Source organism: Mauremys mutica, chromosome 3, assembly GCF_020497125.1.
Source record: "Mauremys mutica isolate MM-2020 ecotype Southern chromosome 3, ASM2049712v1, whole genome shotgun sequence".
Classification (NCBI taxonomy): domain Eukaryota; kingdom Metazoa; phylum Chordata; order Testudines; family Geoemydidae; genus Mauremys; species Mauremys mutica.
The window spans coordinates 131721724-131738623 of NC_059074.1; the positions used below are offsets into that span (position 1 = coordinate 131721724).

The 16900-nt window shown below is 40.2% G+C and overlaps 1 protein-coding gene across 7 annotated transcripts in view; it reads right to left on the minus strand.

Moving 5' to 3' along the window:
* Nucleotides 1–16900, minus strand: part of SIPA1L2 (signal induced proliferation associated 1 like 2) — a 181115-nt gene that overhangs the window by 107580 nt on the left and 56635 nt on the right. For all 7 annotated transcript variants that reach the window (XM_045009786.1, XM_045009788.1, XM_045009787.1 and 4 more), the window contains exons 5-6: nt 8497–8630; nt 5661–5849 (exon numbers count right to left, since the gene is read on the minus strand). In XM_045009786.1, the coding sequence (XP_044865721.1) occupies nt 5661–5849; nt 8497–8630 (323 nt within the window). The remainder of the gene's footprint in view (nt 1–5660; nt 5850–8496; nt 8631–16900) is intronic.

The following is a 16900-nucleotide window of genomic DNA, read 5'->3' on the forward strand; positions in this document are numbered from 1 at the left end:
ATGTGAAAGATAAAGAAAACTATTCAGCAAAGTCGACAGTCAGCATTCAAGCACAGACAGAACAAGTTGATAAAACCTTGACTTTTGACTTAGCTATCAATTATATACAGAAATGTCCAGTATTGCATGCTCTACAATTTTATATCTTTAATTGGCACTGGCTGTAGAATTGTCTTCTTTCACAGCCTGGGAACACAGCAAGGAGTCTATTTTTAGAGCCCTGCAAATCCATGGGTATCCGCTTTGTATCCACAGACCATTTCTGCGGATTGCAGCGTGGATGCAGATACAAATTTAGTATCCGCACAGGGGTCTGCAGCACACACACACTCAAATGGTGCGGCCATCACCCAGATTGCAGGCTCCAATTCCGTTCTCTGAATCATGCACTAGCATTCTGGGAGTTTTAGTCTCCAGCTTGCTCAGAGGGAGGAGGTAAACTACAACTCCCAGAAGGGAGTGAGCCAAGAACCATTTTGAAGGTGAGGCTGTTCTTTAAACGAGCAAGCGGCAATAGCTACATGCATTAGAGTCGCCATAACTGTGTACGGGTGTCCGAGCCCCTCAAGGGAGGGCTGCATAGAAGAACCCAGATTTGTAGCCTCCCTGCCCAGAGCGGGGAAGGATGTATGGCAGGGACGGAGCAGGTAGGAGGGCAGGAGGTGTCTAAGGAGAAGTGGGGTTGGGATGGTGGTTGGGGGGTTGACACAGCCCTGTGTCCGCTGCGCAGTGACCTGTCTAATCACACAAACACCCTTGCCCTGCCCCACCCCTTCACTGAGGCCCTGCCCCACTCACTCCATCCCTCTTCTCTTCATCATTTGCTCTCCCCCACCCTCACTCATTTTCACTAGGCTGGAGCAGGGGGTAGGAGGTGCGGGCTCTGAGCTGGGGCTGTGGGGTTCAGAGTGTGGGAGGCGGCTCTGGGCTGAGCCTAGGCAGGGGCTTTGGGTGCACGAGGGGGTGTGGGGTGCAGGCTTTGGGAAGGAGTTTTGGGTGTGGAGGGGGTTCAAGACTGGGGAAGGGGATTGGGGGTGCGGGAGGGGGTATGGGGTGCTGACTCCAGGAGGGGGCTCAGGGCTGGGGCAGGGGGTTTGGAGTGCAGGAGGGGATGAAGGGTGTGGGATCCAATCAGGCAGTGCTTACCTCGGGCGGCTCCCGGTCGGTGGCACAGTGGGGCTAAGGCAGGCGCCTTACCTGCCCTGGCCCAGTGCTACTTGCAGAAGCGGCTGGCACATCCCTGCTGCCTCTGGGGGGCAGGGTGTTCCACTTGCTGCCCCTACCTGCAGGCACCGCCCCTGCAGCTCCCATTGGCCGCAGTTCCTGGCCAATGGGAGCTGTGGGGTCAGCGCTCAGGGCAGGGGCAATACATGGAGACTCCCTGGCCCCCCTCCCAGGGGACACAAGAATGTGCTTGCTGCTTCCGGGAGTGGCGCGGAGTCAGGGCATGCAGGGAGCCTGCCTTAGCCCCGCCGTGCCGCTGGACTTTTAGCGGCCTAAAAATCTCCCAGTTTGGCTTCTGTAGCCTCCGGGAGTTAGAACCCAGTTCCAGGAGTCTCCTGGCGAAACCGGGAGGGCTGGCAACCTACCAGTGGAGCTGTTTATAACCATGCAAATCTGCGGATATCTGTGGATATCTGCATCCACAGATGCAGATATCTGCAGACAATTTTTGCGGATTGCAGATCAGATGCGGATATACCTTTTTGTATCAGTGCAGGGTTCTATCTATTTTCACATATTTTTAGCTTTTAAACTTTAGCTAGTTGGTCCCCTGTATGTCAAATGCTTCCCCATTCCATCTTTCTAATTATATGAGAACAGCCATTTAAAAAGACATGCTTCAAATGAGTACTGTAAATAGGTTTTCACAAGATTAATTTCTTTTATATGCATCAATAAATCTTTTCCTCAGAAATGTCTTTTGCTAAAAAGTAATTTCCTATTTTCTGATCATCTTCACTTGCAGAGATATCTGTTATATGCACAGTGTACTGTAAACTAAAAATCAGACTGCAATTGAATGTTGTTAAAATATCAATACTAAAACATTGTTAGATTAGATGGGATTATTTTCTTGAGAAAAATATTGACTTATTTTTTAAGCCGGATTCATGAGACAACAAATAGGAAACTCCCATATGAGTGGATTAGTCCTGTTAGTCTTTCTACCAGCTATTAGAGCTTCACAAACTGACAGAGATCATCAGACACACCAGATTCTCTTAAGACATTTATCCATACACACTTTTCACATTTACTATCAAGTTCTAAAATACTTCCTTAATCAAAATTCAGGACTACTGTCTAGGTCTGTCCAATAAAGAGTATACAATACTCTTCCTGTCAAAGTACATTCAGGTGACAAAAATCTACTGCACGTTAGGCATACATAATATAAAGGCTACACATTGCTAAACATACTTCAAACCACGTTAATTTATGGGTGTGATATCACACTCATGTTTTATCATGGCAACTGGTATGAAAAGTCATGAGCTAGGAATGGTAAAAAAGGCAAGCAATGAAAATATGGCAAAAAGAGTCAAGTGTCATGAGAGTGGCTTTAAACCTCAAATTACCTTTATCTTCCCATTTTAGTAATAGCCGTGCTTATACTAAATGAGTGGGCAGTCATGAAGAGTTAAACTGTGAGGTTTGTGTGCCTTATTTTTTATCTATGTATTTATTTTTAAAAGAAAAAACTCATCACTCCTGGAGGAATAAAAGCTCTCATTGCTGGTTTACAAAACTGGTCTTTTGTGCCATCATGATGTTACTGCTTTTCTGAGCTCCTGCTCTGTTTGCCTCTCATGCAGCCTTGGGTTCAACTTGGCAGCACTCAAGATGCTCAGTAAAATTGATTTAATCATCACAGGCACCCACCACATACAAAAATCCTCAAATGTCAAAAGTCATGGATATTTTTAAAAACTCTGGAAAGAATCAGATTCTATGCATCTCATGACAAAGAATACAGCAAAACGTCCCTTAACTTCTATAGGGCCAGAATTTCACTCTTAGTTATTAAATTAACTATCAATGGGACAATTTCTACTCTGTTTTACTGATATAAATCTGGCCTAACTCCACTGGTACAGAGAACAATTTCTTAATTCTATCTATTCTGACTCAGGGCAGATATTTGTTAGTCATTACCTAATGGATAATGCTTTAGCTACTGAACAAACATCAACATAGTTATGCTTGATGAGAAGCAGATCACACTCCATTTATTAAGGGAATGCTTAGATGACAACTTCTGGATCTCTATCCTACACAGTTCAACTTTTTGGCTGCGATGTTCAGAGGAACCCAGGGAAGTTGGGTGCTCAACATCAACTGAATTTCAAAGCAATTTGAGCACCATTTCTCTCGGACCCCTTTGTAAATTCCTTTGTTCCAGAGAAGGGCAAAAAGATTCACATGCAATAAGAACACTCACCATATCCTATCACCAGAAAAAGGAAAAAGTACAATTATTAAAAATATTCCATCCTTATCTCGAGATGAACAGGTGGCTTTTCCCATAAAACCTATGGTCAATCCGAGGTCGATCGAATTGCCCGTTTCCCACAACAAATAGGAAAATACAGATTCTTTATTTACATTCTTGAAAGAGGTTAATCATTCTGTTCACATCTATTTTGCTATTGTCATCATTTCCTTCATACCAGTCTCTCAAATGACTATTACCCTGGTGACAAAATTAATCCACTAGACCATGGTTCACATTAAAAAAAAAATGTAGCTGTACACCCAGCCATCACCTTCAGTTACCATGAAAGACCCTCTTTATATTTGCTTGATTAATAAACTCAATGTATTAAACACCTAACAGGATTAAAATCATAAAAGGATCTCATGCTAGTTCTATACACAGCTTTCTGTATTTGCCTCAGTAACTATCTCAAGATAAGAAGCATAAAAGAAATATTAAAATAATATATTCATACTGATGAAAGCACATTTCACAACAGAACTGAATTCTCAATACTAAACATCAGGCATAAAAAAGCAAAAATGAGGACTGTTGTATCTCAAAGTCATTAACTGATTATTATAACATTACTTTGGTTAGTTTGACTGCTTTATGGTTCCGCAATGGACATCCAAATTACAGTCCCAGTTTATGGTTGTGGATGATGGCAATGAGTTCTATAAATGCACCATACAGTTTGTTTAAAGAAAGAAATGCCTTACATTGCCCCAAATGCGATTCCACTCTGGCCAATTAATATAATTGATATTACGAGCTGGAACTCACTTGACTTTAAACAAAAAATATAGCTACAATGATGTTGCACCCGAGGAGCACTAAGATTAAAAATTGGCTGAATGCTCCCGATTTCCTTTACTGTTTTTCATGAACTCTGACAGACCAAAGGAGAAAGTAAAAACATTATGCAAAACACACATTAAATTTAAAAACATATATTTGGTAATTTATTAAAAATTATTTTTCTCCTAGGAGAGCAAATGAGTGGGGAAATATAGAGGAAAGGGGTACATAGAACTGACATTCTCATAGCTAGGAACTATCTATTGATCTACAACTACTCCGTTACAACTAAAAGAAATGACAGAAGAATGCCTTGTATACACTAACATGTTAGACACAATCACTGTATTTCATACTGAATTAATACTGAAAATTATTAAGACATGATAGTCCCTTATTTTTGCATGTACCATGATCATTTATTTAAAATTAAAATCTTAAACATTCTTTGAATAGGTGAACTAAAGGCATTCACAAGCTAGTCCTTCACAGATTATTCAGAAGCAGTAAACATGCTTGGTAGTCTTTGAACAGAGAAGGTTCACCTTACTGAACCTGTTAAATCTCACTATTATTCACTCTGAATTTAAAGTGTACGTTTATTTCATTGCTGATGCAGTGTTAACCTGTTAGATAGTCTCAATTAGAATTTCAGCTGTTTGAACTATCACACATTTCACTCTACTGATAAGATTGCTACAGTGAATAAGAGTGCTAATTATAAGTTAAAATATGAAAACTAACTTGGGATTCATGGGACTATGATATAAGTAAACCTTATTTCTAACTATAATACATCTAATTTTCCAAAGTGCTGAGCACTTCCAGCTGCAATTGATTTCAGTTTTAGATGTAGAGGCTCATCGTGACTTTATAAATCTTTAGAATTTTACCTACTCTGTCTATAAGAAATACACATTAGTTAACCTGTTTATATCCAATATTTGCACATAAAAATATGGACTTCAATCTGTGAAAACCATTTTTGTGAAAATTTTAAAAACATAGCACAAACTATATTCTCTCCCTCTCCTTACTCTTGGGATTCTCTACAGGTTACTTGGTCTTTCCCAAATTGCAAGTCAAAAAAGGCATATTGCTTGGAAAATAAACCAATTATTGTTCAAGTACTTGTCACTCTGGCAATAGGGCATTTTTCTGGAGTCACTGAACCATTACCTGTCACCAGTCTCATATTGTTATTAAAAATACTCAGCTGTTTGTGAACTCTTCTTGAAAATAGGGCAAATGGATGTTCAAGAGAAAATATATTACATCACAAATTCATGTTTATTTACAACACCAACAAAAGATTTAAGGAAAAGGTATATGTTCTTTCAAGTGGATAGTCTTTAGAGAGAAATCAAACACTACATACCCCTTGTTCATCCAGTTTAAGCAGCTGTTCAGAGACTTTGGGTGAGCTGGAAGCCTGCCTCAGGCACTGAATGCTCAACTCTGGTATTACATATTCCAGTACCTCTTTGAGAGGCAGGCCTCGTGCTGTGCCATGTCTTGCAGTAGATGGTATGGCATCTTCTAATATTGCTCCTCTCAATGTAGTAAGCTGCAGCAAGAGTGGAAGACCTCATTGAATATTTATAATTCTAACACTATGCTATTAAAATACAATCTTCAGGCTCTGAAGTGGGGATTGGGGGGTTGGGGGAGAGACACACATGTTTAATTCATTGAGGATATTGCAAAGGTTAGTAAAGCAACTTAAACATTAAAGAGGAAACCGACATTTGTAACGTCTAAACAAAGAAGTTAAATATAGTAATACTAGACTATGTACAATTACTAGAAAATAGAAACTTTAGGCTGATACTCAAATCCAGAACTCATTTCTTTTGTTACTAAGGCTGTGTCTTCACTGAAAAAAAGGTGGGTCTTTTTACAGCAGGATAATTAATGTGCATTAGCTATCCCACTGTAAAATCCTAATTGGACAAGGCACTGTACTTTTAGGGTATGTCTACACTGCAGATTAGGAAATGTGACTGCAGCACACAGAGACATATCCTGATCTAGTTAGATCAAAGCTAGCTTGAGTAGCAGCATGGGCAGCAACTGTTTGAGTATGTACCCAGGGTCCTAAGCAGGCAGGACTAGCCCAGCAGCTGCCTGTGTGGCCATTGCTTCACTATCATCATTACCTGATCTAGCTTTTGATCTGGATCAGAGTTAGCTGGGGTACACCCACCCATGCTGTTATCACACCTCCCAGTTGCAGTGTAGACAAATCCTTACTGTGAGGTAGTATAAGTGAGGTCAGCCACAGGCAGAAATATAGTGTTGATCTCACAGTTACAACTACAGTGCCTTGTCTCTACTAGGAGTTTACAGTAGAATAGCTAGTGTATATTAGTTATCCTGAAATAAAAAAAAAATACAAAAAACAAAAACAAATAACCACCCCCCGCACACGCGCGCGCACACACACACACACTTCTTTTTAATAGTGAAGACAAAGCCTAAGTATTATACAACACATTATATATATGTACAGTGGAAACCTGAACATTACAGTTAACAGGAATAGAGCTGAGCAAAATTTTTTGGACAAAACTTTCACTAAAAAAAATGCAGATTTGGGTTGGCTAAGACATTTTGCAAGTTCATGCTGAATTCACCAAATTGTTTCAACAGAACAACCCCACCCCCACAAATCTAAATGTTTTTGTGACTGAATGCCCTCCTGATCCTCTTAGAGGAGCAATGGGCCTAATGTGACTGGACAGTGCAGAGCACACGTTTTTGGGGGAAATCTGGGACTGGGCATGTATTGGGGTCACCCTTCAAATATCAGAGGGGTAGCCGTGTTAGTCTGGATCTGTAAAAGCAGCAAAGAATCCTGTGGCACACAGGATTCTTTGCTGCTTTTACCCTTCAAATAGTAATCACGGCTTCTGGAAGCCAGAGCATGGCTGGTGTTTGCTGACAGGCTGCTGGGGTCATAGTTGCTGGACCAGGGCTGTGGCTATACACAGACTTTGTGGGTGTTACCTGCATGCTGGCAGGCTGTTTGTCAAAAGTCCACATTGGGAGCTACAGCAGCAAAGCATTTTGAGGTACCCCAGATTGCAGGGCAAGTGGTGACAGCCCCTCACTGGCCTAGATTGCACCCCAGAATGTCAACGTTTTGTTATGACTTTTTTGAAACAAAACATTTTGAATTTTAGTTCACTTTTATTTCAAAAGGTAAAAAAATCCAAACCAAAATTAAATGTTTCATTTTAGTCAACCCCAATCTTCCTCCCGCAATTCAGCCACTGTACCAGTTATTGGCACAGCTCTAATCAAGAACTGCCACTTTATGGCTAACAGGTGTTTCTTGCCATGATGAAGAGCACAAGTTCTGAGAATCAAAGGAAAGTTTGCACTTGTATGTCATCTTTGGTTGGTCTCTGTGATAAGCACCTGAAACTTTCCTTCAAATCACCACTAAAAATAGGATCCACGTGACTCACTGCTGTGATAAAGGAAGAATGAACCAGTTTGGGATGAACTAGCCTGAATGTGAAAGTTTTGATCAGGTTTGATAAGTATACCTCCAATACAATCAAAGACCACTTCTACTTCAAACAGGATCCACTATTTTTGCTTCAGTAAGATATTAGCATTCCCTCTCCTTCCATAAACCATGTACTCGGAAGAGATTTGGTATCCCAGTTATTCCAGACCGCAAATATAGTATATCACTTTTGAAGAGATAGGATTTTAACAGGCATTTTGAAACTATACACTTGTAACATACCTTGAAGAATAGTAAACATCTTCAAGTTCCTCATCCCTCCCTTTTGTCCCAAACTTTCCTTCCTGCCACAAGAAACCTAACACTCTCCAGAAGCACCTCAGTGTAAACTCATCTTCCCTTGTTTGCTGTCTGCCCTCTCTGGTTCCCCATCTGTTCCCTTATGGGTCCCTCTGGATGTGTACCTGCAACCAATCCAACTGTTCTCTAACAGTTCCAAACCAAAGAAAGGAAGCACTTCAGGAAGCAGGAAAATAAGCAAAATGTTGCTTCAGGAATCAGCTCCAACATGTATTAATGCTACCAAAACACACACCTCCCTGCAAATGTATTCATCTGTAAAATCTTTTAAAAGTCAATTTCCAGATTGATGCTAGCATGGGAAAACAGCCAGTGTTCTAAGGGTTAACTTCTCTTTTACCTCCTTCTCCCCATCAAAACAGCACTCAAACAGTACCTCACTTGTCCTGAAAGCTATACGATAGTTGAATTGAGATCCTTCTCTCTCCTTAGCATCTTCAACTTTCTCTCTCCTGATGCTGACTGCAACAGGACCTAGATTTTCATCAATTCCAAAGTAGTTCTGATGCTCTGTAGCAGAAGAGAATGAATGCAAAAAGGAAGAGTACAGTGAAGAGTTAGACTTATGGCTGCATCAAATCTTACAAGAGAAGGCTTACAGTGATAAACAAGCATCCACTGTTGTACTGTGCGCCATACAATGGCTTTTCTATGTCTAAACATTGTTTGATAGAAGAGATTACATTCTCTAGTTAAGATTAGCGACCCACAAGAATCAAAATATCTGGTAGAACAAGTTCCCAATAGACAACTAAATCACATCCATTACTCACAGGTAGACAAGCAGCATGTATCTTTCAAAATATAATGCTTTTTAGTAATATTTGAAGAGCAAACCATTACAAAGTGTCATGGCATGCTTTATCACTGATTGACAATTTGTGTCTTAAAGCAGTATAACAACTGTCAGAAATGAACACGAAGACTTCGCTGTAGTGGGTAGAAACAAAATTAGTCTGTAGTAGGAACTGGAAAATAACACATTTTCTAAATAGTTTAGTATGACAATACAAGCCAATATTTTATTTATTTTAAATAAAATGCTGTATTATATTAATCTAGGTGGATCAGTGTGGAATAATATGCACAAACAGCAAGTTTTATACATATTAGAGGAAAGTCTGTAGCTCTAGTATCATTTACCAGAATCAACTAAAACACTGTGGGTTGGTTTGTTTTTTTAATAAAGTAGAGATAGAAAATAATTAGATAGTCTTGTGGTTAATGCACAGGCCTGGGAGTCAGAATACTAACAATATCAAAGAATTGAAGCTAACAACTTTTCAGTTTATGGCAACCTGTTAATTTTGTGAATAATGAACAAAAGTGCGTTCCTCTAATTTTCTTCAGATTTCTATACTCACTTTGGCACATTTTTTCCAAGTTCTGTGAATTAATTGTAAGTAGAAGCATCATTAAAGGAAATGTTCACAGAAGTGTATTTCAGGGGGAGATGAAGGCCTAGAGGACTGGTAATGGAATGCAAACCCTTTTACCACTAGCGTACCAATTTAACTACAGCTCAGATTGAAAACAAATGAAAATTGTTAACATTTGATGGCTTTTCAGGGATCTATATGATGCATGTTGGCGTCTCCCAATGGAAAGCATACACAACAGCTGGTACCCTTGGTTCCTCCAGGAAATAAAGACCATCACAAAACCTTACCATTTTCTTCTGCAAATGCAAGGACATTTCTTTGACCTTGCCTTCTCTTACATAAACTCACAGTAACAGGTATATTTATATTAAAAAGATAAACACCTTACACATACTCCACTCCACTGCACATGCTTCTCCCTCTGGGAAGAGAATGGGGGAGGAGGGGAACAATATGTGACAGATGTGTAGTCAAATTGCTTAATGCACTACTGGAAGGTGCTCAGATACTATGGTGATGAGCACGGTATATAAAAAAAATACTATACAGAATCAAATAAACCCTTGTTAACAATCCTGGAAGTGACACTAAGGATCAAAGGGGCACAGAGACTGAATCATAGATTCTAGGGCTGGAAGGGACCTCGAGAGGTCATAGAGTCCAGTCCCCTGCCCTCATGGCAGGACCAAATACTGTCTAGACCATCCCCCTGATAGACATTTATCTAACCTACTCTTAAATATCTCCAGAGAAAGAGATTCCACAACCTCCCTAGGCAGTTTATTCCAGTGTTTAACCACTCTGACAGTTAGGAACTTTTTCCTAAGGTCCAACCTAATCCTCCCTTGCTGCACTTTAAACCCATTGCTTCTTGTTCTATCCTTAGAGGCTACATGTTTTTCCAAAGATGTGTTCAGTCTCCAGTAGTACCAATATGGCACTTTTCACAAGTATTACATTTACTTCAAATTATTTACTTACTTTAAACAAAAGCAGGAGAGAGGTTAAAAAGCTCACACAATCCTAAATTGGTCAACAAGACAAATCTTATTTTTGGTAGGTTACTCAAATGAACTCAACATATTTGTATGGATCAAAAGTATTTAAAAAAGTATTTTTTAATTTGGTCTGGGATATCTGAACAGCTATCTGTTGAACTGGATGAACAAGGGGTAAGTAGATTAAAGAAAAAGGTACATGTTCTTTCAAGTGGATAGTTTTTAGAGAGAAATCATATGTAGTGTATATTTCTCTGTTCAGAGACTTTGGGATATCTATAGAAACTAAACATTTACTATCAACAGGAATTTCCATAATTGCACATTCAAGCTGTGAATAAAGGCAAGCACCTTCCTTAAGGTTCTCCTATCCTTGGTTTCTGATGCAAATCAAGAGAAAGGTATTTCTTTGGTTACTAGGTTTCTACCATGTAACATAAGTAAACACAATGCTTTGTGCTTCAGCTAAAATCATCCTGTCAAAGTAATTTAAACATTCATCTTACAGTTTATAGAAAATATCTGCACATGATGTAAAATAGCAAAAACTCTGCAGGCTGAATAAAGGAAGACTTAACTCCTCCAAATATACAACTTTATTGAAAGATTTGCTTATTCATCCATATTATATTTACCTTGTCCTTGTGGATTTATGGGACAAGAAACCTGTAATCATAACCTAGTAACCCCTTTAATGTTCAAAACAAACAAACATCTGATTGAAATGACAATACATGGACATAACATTTGTCTGGTAAATACTTTTAAGTTATACACAGTTAGGGCTTTTTCATTTTTCAATATTCTGACGGCACATACTGTTTGGGATGCCCTCTCCTGCAGAGCCATAAACAAGTTTCACCTATACTATTCAGTTAACTTCACTTGGGCAGTTAAATATATTAAAAATTAGCGGTGGATAGTTTACAGAGGTTTGTTCATATGTCTAGGACAAAAAAAGTGAGAAACTGTCATCTTCGTACCACAATCTCGTAACTCATTAACATCTCTGAGAGGTTTTCTTGATAACTTGCCATTGAAATGGGTTCTCTCTTCCATTTTTGAAAACGTTAGCAAACATCTTTCAAAACACGTGATTCTCCACCACCAAACCCACAGAGACCGAGTGTGTCAAAAGATAAGAGACTAACTTTAGGCTCTAAAGTAAATTTAGGCACTTAAATAGACTGATTTTCGTAAGTGTACAGTGTACACAAGCTCCCATCACCTTCTAAAAAAGTGGCTGGGTACTTAGCACTTCTGAATATCAGTCCACTTATTTAAATAACTAATTATGGACTTAAACTAAATTTAAACTATCACTTTTGAAAAACTCTTGGCTAAAAGAGCACTTCTCAGAACAGCAAACAAAAATACAACCAACGCAGAATTTCTAGGCCAACCCATTTTGAAGATGTGGGAAACCGTTGGGAAAACAGTTGGGAAAAACATTGGTTGGTAATAAGGCAAGCAGTTGTAGGAGTTGCTTCTGGTGAGAAAGGAAACTTTAGTGAGTCCCAACTCCAGAGCAAGGAAAAAGTGCCAACATTTTTTAGCCAGGCCTGGTACTGCCACCTATCATTTTGTCAGAAAGGAGAAGCCCAATCAGTTCTTTGTATGTACTAACTTTCCCATAAAACTAATTTTAATAATTCCCCAAGGCTTTAGACTTGGGAAACCATCAGACAGTACCACATGGCTATGTAAAGACATGAGCCTCAAACCAAAACCCCAGATCAGAACTACAGGCTTTGGAAAAGTTGAGAACTAGATCCAAACTTGGCAGTTCCAGCTCATCTCTTGTCCAAAGTGGGAGACATTCAGAAACAAACTTCAAAATTCAGCTAAATATATTAGTTTACAATGAATCAAAGATGGTAAGTACGATGCTTTCAAGGAAGAGAACTCAACGAGTGAGGAGGTGCATCTAGAAAATGAAAGCATGGTGAAGACACTGGTCTTTCATCTTTTGGAAGGGGATTTTTAATGCAAGATACAATTTTTTAAAAATGTTCCAATGTTCCAGACTGAAGAGAAAAGAGGAAAAAGCAAACAAAACAAAGTTACTCTCTGTGGTACTCTGTACCACAAAGCCGCAACCTGGAACCCCCATATTCACCACTGACATAATTATGATATTTTTGTACAAAGCATGCCTTATGAGGTATCATTTTAAAAGTCTTGACCTGTTGAACATTAATATCCTTTTGGATTGCATGCTTTATCATTGATGTAAAGTTATGACGTTTTGTTACATGTGTATTACTGATATATGTTGTGAGGTCGGTAACAACCACAACCAGCCTTTCAGGTATAACAATAGAGTAGCCCGGGGTGGCCAACCTTTGGCTCCAGAGCCACATGCGGCTCTTCAGAAGTTAACATGCGGTTCCTTGTATAGGCACCAACTCCAGGGCTGAAGCCACAGGCACCAACTTTCCAATGGGCCCAGGGGTGCTCATGGCTCAACTCCTGGCTCTGCCACAGGCCCTGCCCCCACTCCACCCCTTCCTGCCCCCTCCTGTGAGCCTGCAGTGCCCTCACTCCTCCCCCTGCCCCCAAGCCTCCTGCATGCCACGAAACAGCTGATCGGGGGTGCAGGGAGGGAAGGATGGGGCAGGGCTGCCAGTGGGTGGGAGGCGCTGGCAGTGGGGGAGCTAATGGGGGGCTGCTGACGTATTACTGTGACTCTTTGACAATATACATTGGTAAACTCTGGCTTCTTCGTAGGCTCAGGTTGGCCACCCCTGGAGTAGCCAGACAGCATTACCGGTTCATCAACACCCATCAAGGAACAAATCCACTATCCCAGGAACTGTATACAATGGAGACTTCTCAGAGAGAGCATATATACAATGGAGACTGCTTGACCCACGTCATAGCAAAAGATCTTTCCAGCAAACTGGAAGAAACTATAAAAGAGGAGAAGTGATATCATGACTTGGCCACAGTCCCCACACAACTCAACACCTGGAAACACATCTGGAGGATAAAGACTTTGAACTGGGGTGGGTGGGCCCAAGCTGGAAAGGAGTCCCAGTCTGGGTATTGAGGAACTATACCATCTACCAGGGTGAGCCACTGCCTGATTCAAATCCTGTTGAATTTGTAGAACTCAGACTGCGAATTTACTTTTATTTTTTAGATAACCAACTTTGATCTCTATGCTTGCTACTTATAATTACTTTAAATCCATCTTTCTGTAGTTAATAAATCTGTTTTATATTTTACCTAAAACAGTGTTTTTTGGTTGAAGTGCTTGGGAAATCTCAGATCAGTTTACCAAGGCTAGCATGTGTTCTCTCCACATTGAGGGAGGGGCAGACTGTGTAAAGAACTTACACTGATCAGGCTTCTGATGAGGGAATGACAGTACAGTTCTGGGATGCAAGGCTAGGGAGCTGGGGGGAATTGGCTGGAGCCTCTCTATTGTTGGCTCACGAGTGTCTGGCAAAGCATTCATATAACTTAGTTGGGTGTGTTCCTGCCTTTGGATATCTGTGTAAGTGCAGTACCTGCCAGAGGTTTGTGGCTTAGCAACAGCATCACAGTGAGAGAGAGGGATACCCCAGGTTGGTGGGACAGAGGGCTCAGCGGTCCCAGAGTACAAGTTGCACCCTATGGACCCTGTCATACTTTCCCAAAGCCCTACAATTCAAATATCTAAAAGCTCTTCATTTTTTCATTTGGGAGTGTATAGAGGTCAATTTTCCTTCTAATACAAGGGTCCTATTGATACTGAATGGATCTCATATTCATAAAATTCCATTTGCAAAGAGAAAAAAGACTGTCTCCAAGCTACTGAATACAAAACTGGCAGTTGATGTTGAAAGTCTGATAAAGGCTTCCGACGTATCCTTAAAAATGTCCTTTTTTAGACACAGACACTTCTTTTATTTGCTATCCATAAATAGTTGCAGTTACACATTAAGAAGTGGTTGTACACATGCCACAAACATGGTAGTGACAGTCCTCATTGGTTGGAGATGGAGACAATTTCTTCATGGAAAAGGAAATTTTAAAAAACAAACTCAATGCTAAATAAAGCTCCTTTCAATTATCCTTTAAAAATTTAACATACATCTGTCTCCTTTTACTCCCTCCCTCAGGTCTGCTAAATTGATATCCATGAAAGGACACTGTCAATACATCAAATCTATAAAATATAATAAAACATTTTAGTTGTTTCAAATCATATCAAGAGTGATAAATATTTACACTATCAATGTGAAAATATTTTATATTACATCCATGTCATGCGTGGAGTTTATTTTTGCAATAGCTATGCAACTTATGTACAACATAAAACTACAGTTTATTTCAGAAATTAGAAACTGAATTTCTAATCCATAATTTGTTGATAGGGAAGGAAATTGTTAATGCTGCATATGCTGAAGTGTTTCTTAAAACAGAAATAAAAGCTGCATATTGACAGCTGCCAATTATAAAACTGTGAACCAAAACACCAATTAGGCAGAAAGCTATTTCTCTTTCATAGGTATCTCCTTAAAGGCACAAGCAAAGGAAGGTGGATGTGTATTTCTTTATAAACAAGCACCTGTGTCATAAACAGATAGTTAAGGGTTAAGGTCTCTTTTACCTGTAAAGGGTTAACATGCAGTATCTGATGACCACCTGACCAGAGGACCAATCAGAGATAAGATTTTTTCAAATCTCTGTGGAGGGAAGCTTTTGTCTGTGTTTTCTTTGTTTGTCTCGGGTACTCTTTTTGGATCTAAAAGAGACCAGTCATGTCTCCAAGTTCTCCTGGAGTAGTTTCTACTAATTAATAGTGAGTATTAATTAGAAAGGCGAATTAGTCTTATGATTTGATTTCTATATTTGCAATTGTGTGTTTGCTAAAGGAAATGCTTTATTCCTGTTTGCTGTTACTTTGCTTTCACTGAGAAAGAAAGGGGGAGGAGGGGGATTCTCTCCAGAGATGGATAAGTTTAGACCCTGTGGGGTTCTATCTTGGATTACAGAGACAAGTTACTTTCTTTTTATTCTTTAATAAATTCTTTTCTATTAAGGACTTGTTTGGTCTTTCCTTGGGTGGATTCTCAGGGAAAGAGAAGGGGGAGGTATCCCTCTGTAGTTAGATCCTGGTATCTCTCCTAGGAAAAGGGAGGGGGGAGGAAGCAGGGGGAATGGTTTGTTTCTCCTGGGTGTAAGAACTCCATGGATTTGGGGCTCTTGGAATCCCCTAGGATTTTGGGGAAGGACTGTGTCTCAATCCACATTTCCTGATTGAGTGGTGGCAGCTTACTAGATCTAAACTAGGATTTTAGTTTAGAGGGAAACCAAGTCGGGTCCCCATCTTTGAACCCACAAGCTCAAAGTGGGGGTGAGACCCTATGACATGGTGGCAGAATACATGCGGGTCCCCATCTTTGAACCCACAAGCTCAAAGTGGGGGTGAGACCCCAGGACAACCTGTTTGCTACCTTTCTATTTCATCTTTCCACAGCCTCTTGTTAAGTTTTCCTCTACTATTAAATCTGCAATTCAATTTACAGTAGTTCATAATGTCAACCGGTGAGCTCACTGTCATGGAAGGATATCAAGTGAGAGTCTGTGCACAATTCATGTGTGTATATCCATACACATTATTATTTTATATATCAGGAACATGTAGGAAATTGAATGTCTAAGGTAGCATTCTAGGGGCAAAGAGGGGGAAAATTTAATACTGTGAATGTGAAATGTATCAAACATGTATGGTATTTACAGCAGCAGCAAAGTCAGGGATGTACATGTAACTTTAATGAGCCATTTATTATCAAGGTCTAAGTCTAAGTATTTCAAGCAAACAGAAGGAGAGGTTACTCACCTTGTGCAGTAACTGGAGTTCTTTGAGATGTGTGTCCCGGTGACTGCTCCACTTCAGGTGGGCCTGTGCCCTGAACCTTTGGAGATTTTCAGTAGTGGTGGCCATGTGGCCTGCACATGCGCCCCACACTGTCGCTAAATGGGGCTGTGTGGGTGAACCACCCTTAGTTTCTTCTCCACTGCAAAGTACCTCAGGAAACTCTAAGCAAAGGGGAAGGAGGGCAGATAGTGGAACACTCACAGGGACACACATCTCAAAGAACTCCAGTTATTGCACAAGCTGAGTAATCTCTCCTGTTTCGAATAGTGTCTCTGGGAGTGCTCCACTTCAGGTGACTCCCAAGCAGTACTGCTCTAAGGTGGCAGGAGGTTTGAAGAAGAGTCCAATAGGGAAGCAAGGACTGCACTGCCTGCATCAGCATCGGATCTTGCTGCCGGCACCAAAACACAACGATTAGAAAAAGTATAACCAGATGACCAAATTACCGCTCTACAGACGTCTGCAATCGGTACGTCCACATTGTGGAATGTGCTATCAATCTTATAGGGGGTTGACCATGAGTTGTGT